The following is a 12,135-nucleotide window of genomic DNA, read 5'->3' as shown; positions in this document are numbered from 1 at the left end:
CCTAGCCACATAATGTGCATAATGTGCAACAGAGTGCAAAACAGTACAAGACAAACGACAGTACAGACAGACAATACAAATCACCACAAGACAGATACACAAAATGGAACAGACTAGTATACATTGTGATTGAGCATTTAAGGAGGATAGAAGGATATTGTAATCATATATACACTTATATAATAGTAGCAGTTGGTGGAAGCATTTAATTGTGGTGTGCAAAACAGCATTAAAATGAATGTGCAAAAACAGTGTTGTTGTAAACATGGATGTATATTGAATGAGTGTGGGTGGCATTTTGGTACGGTTGAGTTCTGGGTGTTGATGGTGTCTCATGGCTTGAGGAAAGAAACTGTCTGGTTGTGAGCCTGAATGCTTCAGTACATTTTCTGATGGCAGAGTGTGTGTGAGGGATGTGTTGGGTCTCTGTCACGGACATTGGTGTAAATTTCCTTGATAGAGGGAAGACAGACTTTTGATGATTTTCTCAGCTGTCCTCACTATCCGCATCCAAGATGGTGCAATTCCGAAACCAGATGATTGTCATTGAGGCAGGACACTGTAGACTTCTTTGGCATGGGGACAATGATGGTGGACTTTAGGCATGGAAGAACAATGGCTTCAGCAGCGCACACAAGTTTGCAGTCATCCACAGCTTTTGTTAGTGCAAGAGTTTAGTCTTGATTAATCAGCCACTGTGTTACCAAGGATTACTCATCTGAGATCAGATCATTCACCAGTGCAATATCTCTTAGTGAGAGTGTGAGCCTCTATTAAACTGTAGAGCCATGCATATTAAGCACAGCCAATAAAGGGTGTGGTGTCCATGGCTCTCAGCATTTTGGCTCTCTGGACACAAAGCTCAGCTCTTGATTGTTCCATTGAGCCCTGTCCTAGTGCTACAGACTGGAAAATGAACAAATTCAGCACTCTTGTAAAAAGTTCATTACCATACCTCTGGTTTTCTCAAGCCACAGGTATGGAGGGAGTTGGGACAGTCCTGAGGAGCAATGCTGGTATTGCCTCTTCATCATAGAGAGCTGGAATCCACTCTGAATAACTCCTTAAACGAAGGGGATGGTAAACATATGGGCAAATCACACCGTAATGGTCACCGTGCTCTTTCAAAATTGTTCATGTTGCCATGCTTGTTTAGATTGAAATGGGATTTTTTTTTTGCTCTCATTCGAGCATGATTTGTCATGTTTATTTTTTTTCTACATTACTTAACCATGTGCACAGTTGCCAGAGGACAGGGTGACTCATCACATCTCTGGAACAAAATGGCTTACTTTTTTGCTCTTAGTTCTCCTGCTGCTGCAGAGTGCTGGAGTTCCAGACGCCGTGCTTCCATTTGCATTTCACATTTTGTGTGTGGAAAAGAACAGATGGCTTTATGCCAGTCGTCTACATTTTCTTTCTTTCTTTTTTAATTGGCACACCAAATTTTCACATGAAGCAGTAAAATCTCATCACACATGGTGTAGTGAGCAGTTCCAAACATAGCTCAAGAGAAAATACTGTTCTCCTTACAAGGATTACATTACTATACCCCACTAATCCGTTTAACATAGATGGATACAATAGTGTCTTAAAAGGATACGCATAGAATGCTAAAGAAGTGTTTACCCTAATTTGAAAACTTAGATGACAAGAATATATAATCCTAAATTGTTCTCACTCACATGCATAATTGTTATTCATGATGGAATTTTAGGTGACACTATTCCTTTCTGGGTAATTTATTAGTCTATTTTAACCATGGTTACAGATAGTGATCAGTGGCATATCATATGTGTATAAACAAGAACTAGAATCACAGGAATAACAGATTTATTGCTTCTGTGTAAAAGACAGCTGCTCATTTGGATTGGGCTGTGCTGTGCCTGCATGGTACTGCCAATGTATACATTTCCTACATGCCTTGTTACAGACAGATCTCTCTGGATGCTGACCAGGTCTTTTTTCCCCCGCTAAGCCCAGCTGACTAAGTGTGTATCCGGCTTGCTGAAGTGGAGTTTGCTGTACATGTGTCTGTTTTACAATATAAACAGTAATTAATTCTTTGAATTTAAATAATAAATTAAACGTTTAAGTATTATAACATTTCATTCATTACATAATTTCATGGAATTTAGTTCTTGAAAATTCAGTTAAAAATAAATGTAGCCTCATCTCACATAATGTTCAATCCATGTGCATTGAGACGTCTGCTTCGATGTTTAATTTGGTTTTGTTTTACTTTTTTAATTATTTTTTTTTTAATAATTCACCATTAATACCACAAAGAGCTGTGACCCATGTGTATACATACATTCTCACATAGACAAGTTTGCAGTGTGTGATTGTGTGCACTTTTGCACAATTGTTTAATAAAAATGTGTTGTGATGTAAAAATAGGTGTAGTGATGAGCACCAGTTAGTGAGATATTGTGATCTTTGGGACAGTTTCATAATCTGCTTCTTTTTAACGTATCATGCTTTGTAACTATTTGGATTACCAATAAAAAGTACAAAAAAAAAAAAAAAAAAAGCTATGCTATGCAACATGGCCAGAAGTGTAGCAGTTTCCCCAAGTAATTCAGAGGATTTCCAGGCTGTTAAAGAGCGCTGGTTTGACTCAGAACACGTTGGGAGAACCTGTTCTGTGCATGTTATATCCTGTCATGAGGTCTGTAACCACCGTAGCCACTGTATCCAGTTTCCATGCCTAAACCATTTAAACTTGCATAGATGCAGTATACATTATATTTATTTTTAAACTAGAAGTCTCTCCAAGTAAAATATAAATCGAAATTTCTTGGCGAGCGTTGTTGGAGATTTTTTACAGGCTTGCATTGTTCTTCTGCTCAGTTTCCTGAGCCAAAACAATACGTCTGCACCCACTAAGGAGGTACTTTTCAGCCTCATTAATTAAAACTATAATTAGAATTTGGTCTGTTTTCCACTTAATCTATTAGAGAGGCAAAGCTTCGATTCTGGCAATCCATTAGACTTTTCTCACTGGCTTTCCCCCCATCCAACATGCTACAGTTGCTTAAGGTAATGAGAGCTCAGTAGCAGTCAGGCCTCATCTAGCGCCTTGTGGTGCTTTTTAGAGAAATGGCATTTTTTTTTGTTTTTCACTTTTAAAAGAAAACAAAGTGTTTGTGTTTGTAAAGCCAAGCCATTACATAAGTGGGTTCCCAAAGGACGTTGCATTATTCAGAGCTGTAAGAGGCTTTGTTTGGCTACGTGCAAAGTAATAATGCATCGCCTCCATCTTCTGTGTTCATTTATGGACAGTTTTGTACCAAGTTCACTGGATGGGATGGGATCCAATATGAATCAACCATAAACCTTGCTTTCTAACAGACACACAGCATCTCAAATATGAGATAACTGCAGGAATTCTTCACAGTTGATAAAAATTAGGTACTGTTTTGTGTGCTTTTATGAATGCATATCCTTTATCATGTTTTATTAGAAAACCATATGTCAGTACTGGGTAAAGACATATAAAAAAGGGTATAAATAAAGGTATAAATATATAATCACTAGATTATAGATCAATAGATATATAAAAAATATAATTTCTATCTCCACCACATGACTTCTTTGTTTTATCTGTTTTTATTTATCACATATAAATTATGACTCAGTAGTGGAAACGATGGACAATTGAGTGAAACACAGGGATTTATACTATTTATTCAATATTAAAATTATAATATATATATATATATATATATATATATATATATATATATATATATATATATATACAGTTGAGGCCAAAATTATTAGCCCCCTTATGAAATTAGACAAAACTCTTGATTTCTCCATGGAAATGACCATTAACAACAAGTGTTTTATAGTGTGTTTGTTTCCAAAATAACAAAGACAAAATCTCCACTAAGTTTGATTAGGATATTTAATTGAAATAGTGAGTTGAAACAAGAAAGGGCAAAAATGAAACGTCCAAAATTATTAGCCCCCGGTCATTAATAGTCAATAGTGAACCCTTTCTGAGCCACAACTGACAACAACCTCTTAGAGTAGTTCTTTACTAGGTTGGCACAGGTTTCCTGAGGGATTTTAGCCCATTCTTCCATTGCAAATTGCTCCAGCTGGTCCAAATTACGTGGTTTCCGAGCATGGACATTCACTTTGAGCACTCGCCACAGATTCTCAATAGGATTGAGGTCTGGGCTCTGTGCGGGCCACTCCAGGACCTTTGTTTTGGTATCCTTCAGGAACTGTTGGACCAATTTCGATGTATGCTTTGGGTCATTGTCTTGTTGGAAGACCCAGCGACGACCTAAGGCTAGACTACGAGCAGATTTCTGCATATTATCCCTCAAAATGTCAACATAATTTTCTTTTTTCATGATGCCATGCACCCGAACAAGGCTCCCTGTGCCTGAAGCTGCAAAACAGCCCCACAGCATGATGCTCCCACCACCATGTTTAACTGTGGGAACTGTGTTCTTAGGGTTGAAGGCCTCACCCTTTCTTCGCCAAACATAAGCAACATCCATGTGCCCAAACAGTTCCAGTTTAGTCTCATCAGACCAAAGCACAGACTCCCAAAACTCATCTTTACCTTTCAAATGTTCACGGGCAAACCTCAGTCTAGCTGTGATGTGCCGCTGTTTGAGTAAAGGGGTTCTTCTGGGACGATGGCCCTGAAGCCCACCACGATGAAGAGCCCTCACAACTGTGTTCCTTGAAACATCAACTCCAGAAGAGGCCAGGTCAGCAACAATCATCTTGGCAGATGTCTGGGGCATCTTGCTGATATCTCTGACTATTTTCCTCTCCAGGGTTCTTGAAATCTTGCGCTTACGACCAAGCCCAGGTTTGTTTCTTACAGAATTTGTCTCCTTGTACTTGCCAATGATGCAACGTACGGCGGTTCTAGACACTGTGAAAAGCTTGGAAATGGCAGTATAGCCTTCCCCCTTATCATGAGCCTCCACTATCTTCTTTCTGAGCTCAAGACTGATTTCCTTTGTCTTTGGCATGGTGAGTAAAAGTAGTCTCTCCCAATAATGTGTTCAAGTGCCCTGTTCCTTGGAGTCCTTTAATGCTGATTGAATGCCCAGGTGTTGTTAGGAAGCCAATTGACTGCACAGGTGTGGTTTGAAAGCTGATTGATTAATTAGGTGTGTTTTGAAAGCTGATTGATTAATTGGGTGTGTTTTGAAAGCAAATATTCACAAGGGGCTAATATTTTTGACCACCCCATTTTCACTATATTTGATTATAAAGCAAGCCTAAAAATGTATTTTATATTCCAAAATGTACCAAAAGCTACTAAATAGCACTGGTGAATGTTTGATTATATCAAGTTTTATCAATGCTGCAAACATTGGAAAGATCTTTAGGAAAATGTTCCAAAATTCCTGGGGGGCTAATAATTTTGGCCTCAACTGTATATATATATATATATATATATATATAATTTTTTTTTTTTTTTAATTGTAATAATGCCTGAATATTAATGATGCATACAACACAATCCAGTGGTTCAGTGTTGCTTATGAGTGCTTTGCTATATAATTTAACGATGTGTCATGGTCAATATTCCATCCGTTACTGAATAATGAGCATCGCAGATTTTTTAATAAGTCTTCTTCAAATGAAGGTGTTTGCATTTTTTTTTAAATGCTGAGGCAAGTGTGGGTTAAAACCACACAACTACACAGGCTTGTTGCTCTGTTGAGTTTCGTTTACTGTGTGCAAGGCAACACCTCCAAGTTTCATACCAGAACTTCTGGATTGCTTCAAGGCAATGATATCATAGATTAGCTCTCCCTCTGATCTTTATCAGAGCTGCTGCTGCCTGGTGCTGTTGAGCCTTTTACAGTTATATCAGCACGTGTTCCTTCCTCTCTGCATCAGTTTTGCACAGTTCCCTCCTAGCAGCCATACACATACTGCCTGTAGCACATGCACTTTAAATTTCCGGTATAAATATATATTTTTACTAATACTTGTATGGGTCCAGAAAGTGCTACATAGTGGTGTGTTTCAGAAAGCGTGTTTTTTTTGTTGTTGTTGTTCAGCATTTTTGTGATTAAAGATCTTTAAGTGATCAAGTTAAGCCAAAGCCATTGTTTAGGGTTAAATATAGAGTGTATGTGCATGCATGACTCAGTAAGATTACATGTGTCTGTTGACTCCTTTATTATTTGAATAAAGACACTGATGATTGAAACATGACTTTTTTCCATTACATATCATATATATATATATATATACTTACTTATCATTCTTTTTGATCTCCTGATATTTATTTATGTCTAAAGCTGATTCATGTCAGTCATTACAGAACTCGTTATACTGTAGATATCTTTTACTCTATACTGTAGTTGGCTTATTTTTTTAAGAATCAAATTTTATCTTATGCACACTAAACAATTAATTCAGAACATTTCAGGATTATTTAAGATATAGGCTTTATATGATATATACATTCACTATACATATGGAACATATTTTCTGAAACAGACCAAGCTGTACAACATTTGTACGGCTTGTATGAGTTAACTTCTGCCGTCAACACATTATAAAATATTACTTAATTTAGGCATATGTACGGTACAGTGCATCTCCTAAGTGGGTGACAGTAGATTCATTTATTGTGTTCAGAAGCGTGATAAATCCTGAACTCTGCTCAGGCATCTCCACGTCTTATCTTCACGTGACACTTTGTCCCTCAGAGAAAGTCAACATGAGGGAGAGCATGGAGAACTACCTTCAGAAATACAGTCATGCTTTACTAAGCATGCTAAATGCCAAACATGGGAAAATGAAATGATTCTTTTCCTATAATGGATTTCTTACATTCGTGTGTGCTTTAACCAGCTGTTTTGTCTGGTTGCTCAGTTAAAACCATCAAGGCCTTAAACATACATTATGATCACACACTACAGGAAAAGATAGAGCAAGTGAAGCAAGTTCTGCCTCCACTGTGTACAGTCGACCTTTGTGTTTTGATGGTTATTTTCAGTGGCCAGTAGTAATTCCTGTGTTTGTTTTGCCGGGGTTGAACGTTTGTGTGGCTAAGTGACCCGTGATTGTTGGAGAATAAGCCAAGCGGCCGTGTGAAGGAAACTCCAACAATGTGGACCAGCAGATGGTAGAAAGACAGCTTTGTAATGAGCTGATGTTCACACAGGGTGCTGGAAAATCCAGCGATGAATATATGGATGGCCATGACGTCAAACATAAAGTCACAATGGATTGCGCTGGTTTTCTCATCAGGAACTACACTTTAGAACTGTGTTCATGCACTTATTTTTTTAATTTGTTCAAGCCTAATGAGTACAATTATAACTGTTTTAAGTAACATCTATTATTTTTGTTTGTAGTATAAAGAGAAGTTTTGCATGAGCCTAAATGTCTGTAACCTTTAAGTCTGAGCTAATTAAATCTGAAATACATATCCTTTGTCCAAGATCTCTCTTTTTTGGACAGGACCAGATATGATTGTAAATATAAGGACAGGTTGTTATTTACGAAATGGTAGTAAAGCTTTGTACTTTCTTTCCCACTGGAGCTTTAATAGTTTTTTTGGTTGCGCTCAACTCTAACGACTTTAGCCATTCCCATCTTAAAAAGCTCAAGTCACACTACATTTGTTAAACCGAATTGCCTCCCTCACCCATGGACGCACAAAGCCGGCTTTGATACATTCACTCACTGAGAGAACCGAGGGCTCATCAGTTCTAAAATGCTCGTTTTATTTTCGTAAATGTGCAGGATAATTAAAGAGTCTATTATAACTTTCCCAGAGGGTTGGGAACGCTTAACGTTGCATGCCACTCTATGCCATGACTGCAGCTGCGTAATGGCGTGTTGTCGACTCGGCTTGCGGCTGATGGGAATCGGATGATTGGAACAACGTCCCATGATGCGCTACATCTCTGTGTGTCTCCACAGGAAACGGCTTCGTGAACCCCAGGGGCTCGCCGGGACTTCTGGGTACCAGCAGTGGGAATGGACTGGGAAAAGTTATGCCCACAAAATCACCTCCTCCACCAGGGGGAAACATGGTAATGGGGAACCGAAAGCCAGACCTGAGAGTGGTCATACCACCATCCAGTAAGGGGATGATGCCTCCACTGGTGAGTATGAATGAAGTATGTTATTTCTTATTTGATGTTATTTGTCTCCACTTTGGGCATAAATGTAATACAGGACACACGGACACATGCAGGAGAAAGCTTTCTACTTTTACTTTTGTTTTTCTCTTGTTGTTAATGAAGCTTTGTTGCACAGTGTTACTGTCAGAAGTTCTTCATTTCACTCTGCATTTGTGTATACCAAGAGAAAAGTCAGGGTGTAGATGTGAAAGAAGCAGCAAAGTGGAATATCTCTGAGGCCCAGGTGCCATCACACTCTCTCAATTATTTATATAGAAATTAGAGGGCCTCTCTAATGATTATAATTAAGGCCCTGACAGTTCAGTCCACATTCAACACCTGAGGCAATGCTAGCCTGTCGCCTTCATAAATCACTGCAAAGGTAAAAGGAAAATGGAAAAAAAAAAGCTTTCCAGAATTGGACCATGATGGGCTTGTTTCAGCATTGCGTGCCACTCAGCATGGAGTTCTTACTGAGTTGTTTGGGAAATATTGCCAAGGTTGCATAGGGTCATTCTCGTGCATTGGCTTCTTTGTGTAAGACGTGAGTATGTGTGTTTTTGTTTTTCAGCATCTGGAAGTAGTGGGGTTTGTATAAGAATCAAAATAGAATCTACATTCCAGGCTGGCGATATTAGTTGCCTGGTGGATTAAGTGGTTTAGAGTGTGGATGTGTGTGTGTGTGTGTGTGTGTGTGTGAGTGAGGATTGAGGACTCCCTTTCTGTGTGCTTCAGACAGACAGGCTAATGCAGGGGCAGGCGGTGTGCCCTGCAGACAGCCTGTCATTAGGATATAATGGCATTAAATTAATCACATCCCTAGTGTGACAGAGTAGGGATGAAGGCTTAATCAGAAGCCCAGAGTGCGAGCCAGATAATATCTTGTCGCCCTTGTCGTGTCTCCTCAATGTTATTGATTGAGTGTTAAGACAGTTGGGCACAAATAGAAGACCAGCCACAACTATATCCTTGTGTAAAGACAGATCTCCTACCATTTAGTTGAATCTCCTAATAATTAACAGTAACTCATTTCTTAGGTACATGGAAGCTGATGATACTTGTGCAGATCCAGACAATTAGACAAATCTGATATACATATTTTACACCCTTAACACTTTGTATCTTCTCCACTTAATTATCAAACTTTTGATGGAGTAGCTGTAATAGCAGTATTCTAACATGTTAAACCAAAGCTGTTTAGCTGCTAATTTTATCAGCCATCACTTTTCTGCAGGATTACTACAGTATATCCTCAGCCAAGTGCGTATTGTTACTCCCCTGTGGTGTCGCTTCCCCAATCCCCTCCAGGAAGATCTGGTAATGGAAGTGTAGGGACGAATAAAGCCGAAGTGAAGAATTTCATGTAGCTTTTGGGTTCAGTGGCCACCATACTGATGAGACTCACATAAAAGGTTAAGCACATCTTAGTAGTGAGGTCAAGTCCCAAGCTCCACCAGCTCTATATATATACATATATATATATATATATATATATATATATATATATATATATATATATATATATATATATATATATATACATACACATATATATAATGTATGTTGGCTTCATTTCAGAAAATCCAGACTAAAAGCACAGTGTGCTATGAGCAGCGCTGACAAATGTGACTAGAAAGTTTAATTCATTTGACTGTAAAGACACTTGAGTAGCGTTTCCAATCTTTGTCATTCACTGGATTTGAATGAATTTATTCATAAAGGTATGGAAGGGGGGTGTCTCTGTTCTACACTGATATCCAATCCTCTCTTCTTTTTCTGTTTGGAATCAGTCAGAGGAGGAGGAGATGGAGTTGGTGAGTTGCATAGTTGGCCTGAATGTAGAATTTCAGCTGTCACCTTTTGCACTAGCAAAGTGACACATGTTTTCTTTTAAAAAAGACATAACTAATACGAATGCACTCGCTTGAGCCGGATGCTGGTTAAACCTGGCTTAACTGACTTTGGATGTGTTTACCAGTGTGCTGTGCAAAGCCAGTCTGGATTGAGCTTGTGTCTCTCACTCACACTCGCATGCTCTTTTCAGACTGCTCAGTGCCAACTACCTCAGTTCCTGCTGTGTGTAGATTTATTCTGATTTATTCATATATATGTCTCTCTCTCTCTCTCTCTCTCTCTCTCTCTCTCTCTCTCTCTCTCTCAATTAAATTCAGTTCAACTAGCCTTATTGACATGAGCATATACATGTATGTTATTGCCAAAGCATCACAGGAAAGAATGTAACTGTTATTAATTACTTATTACATCTCTCTCTCTCTCGCGCTCTCTCTCTCTCTCTCTCTCTCTCTCTCTCTCTCTTCTTCTTCTGTGTGTGTGAAGTGAGAGAGACAGACTTATTGACCAGTCATTTCAGTATTTACATGTAGCTCTCTAGTTTTTCCAGTTTTTGCTCTCCAGAGAGTTTTATTCCTTTTCTAGAGTCTGGTTACTTCATTTGGGATGATGTCATACAAAGATAGAGCCCAGGCCGGAATGATGTCATCCCGTTGCAGGGAGAGGCCAGCCACAGCTAACTGTGTATTTTTCTCTCCAAAAAGAACAGAGGTTTATGCAAAATGATATGGAGATATTAACTGAGCCATGAGGACGTGCAACTCCTTTAGAGATGCCTATAGGTCTTTTACATGCATATTCATTGAGTCCGTTTTCAAAAAGAATAACTTCTCACCATAACTTTTGAAGGAATATATTGTAGAATAATGACTTTTTCAGAAACAGGCTGACCTTTATTCACTTTTAAACCACAATGAAGTCTGTATTAATGTGAAAATATTCAGCAGCTGAACTTTGAAGTTAAAGCTTAACTCTTTGAATTGAGATCATTTACAATTTATTAGTCCTGCATTCTTTTTAAGTGTTTGGTTTGGAGTGTGAGTGTGTGTGTGTGTGAGTGTGAGTGAGTGAGTGTGTGTTTGTGTGTGTGTGTGTGTGTGTGTGTATTGTTTTTGTGACCATGCCTGTTAGTGAAGGGGGTAATTGTCTCCACAATGAAAGAAATATGTGCCAATTTTGTCCTTATAAGGGACATTTGGCAGGTCCCAGGAAAATAGCTTGCAAAAATGGCCAAAAGAGTCATGAGAGTAGGCATGTAGTTATTTAGCTATGATTACAGACAAGTCAATGGAAATATTCGACAATGATAGAAGTGCATGCTTGCATGAGTGTGTAAACCGCATGAACACAATTTCCAGGAGTGAGGGAATGCACACATTGCATGCTTGTCACCACACTGAGATGTATTCACAACAGGCCCCTGCAATACCTTAAACACACCAGGCAACTGGTTTGTTTTGACACTGAATAAAGCACTTGGGGGAATTCAAGGTAAAGTCTTGAAAGGAATCTTCCCCATACTGTATTTACTTTAAATTAAATCTATAAAGATATCTTCTGGAAATGACTTGTGACTGTAATCGCTATAGATGTGTGTGCTCTTCTGGTCTAAGATTACTGTGGAGTTGTTTTTTCTTACTGTATGAATCTGTAGAGGTTATTAGCTGAGGAAAGATTTGCCTGCAATGATTTTGGCTTGGCATAATAGAACATGAAGTGAAGAATGCCATGAATATTTAAGTAGCACAAGCCATTTGAAGTATAAGCACATTTGGATTTAAAGTAAGTTATGGTACAGTCTAAGCGTAGCTGTTTGATCACACTTGTAATGTGGAGCATGTCCTGTTGTTCTTATGAGCACATGCTGGCTGGTGAATGCTGTCGAGCCAAGCAATACAGTGCATTGTATTATTTTAATGAAGCTACAGCGACCCACTGTGGTGAGCAAAAAAAAGCTATTAGCACTTTTCTATTATACCTAAGACATACATTAGCTAGTTTTGTAGTTACTCGCTGATGATGGGGTTTACCTCTTTACCAAAAGAGGGCGATTGGTAAAAAACTGCTGACTGTAGTTATATCATATCTTAAATTAAAACCATAGTTCTTAATAGTTCAAAGTAATGATACTCAAATACAGAGGTGTGTGTTT

At 38.5% G+C, this 12,135-nt stretch overlaps 1 protein-coding gene across 8 annotated transcripts in view; it reads left to right on the top strand.

Annotated features, from left to right (window-relative positions):
* The window catches only part of mef2aa (myocyte enhancer factor 2aa), an 81,280-nt gene that overhangs the window by 64,639 nt on the left and 4,506 nt on the right, over window positions 1–12,135 (top strand). For 5 of the 8 annotated variants that reach the window (XM_060877819.1, XM_060877820.1, XM_060877818.1 and 2 more), the window contains 2 exons: window positions 7,930–8,114; window positions 9,923–9,946. In XM_060877819.1, the coding sequence (XP_060733802.1) occupies window positions 7,930–8,114; window positions 9,923–9,946 (209 nt within the window). The remainder of the gene's footprint in view (window positions 1–7,929; window positions 8,115–9,922; window positions 9,947–12,135) is intronic. The other 3 variants (XM_060877821.1, XM_060877825.1, XM_060877826.1) reach the window with 1 other exon arrangement.

The sequence above is a fragment of the Tachysurus vachellii genome, chromosome 9 (assembly GCF_030014155.1).
Source record: "Tachysurus vachellii isolate PV-2020 chromosome 9, HZAU_Pvac_v1, whole genome shotgun sequence".
Taxonomy (NCBI): Eukaryota; Metazoa; Chordata; class Actinopteri; order Siluriformes; family Bagridae; genus Tachysurus; species Tachysurus vachellii.
This window is presented reverse-complemented; position numbering and strand designations above follow the sequence as displayed.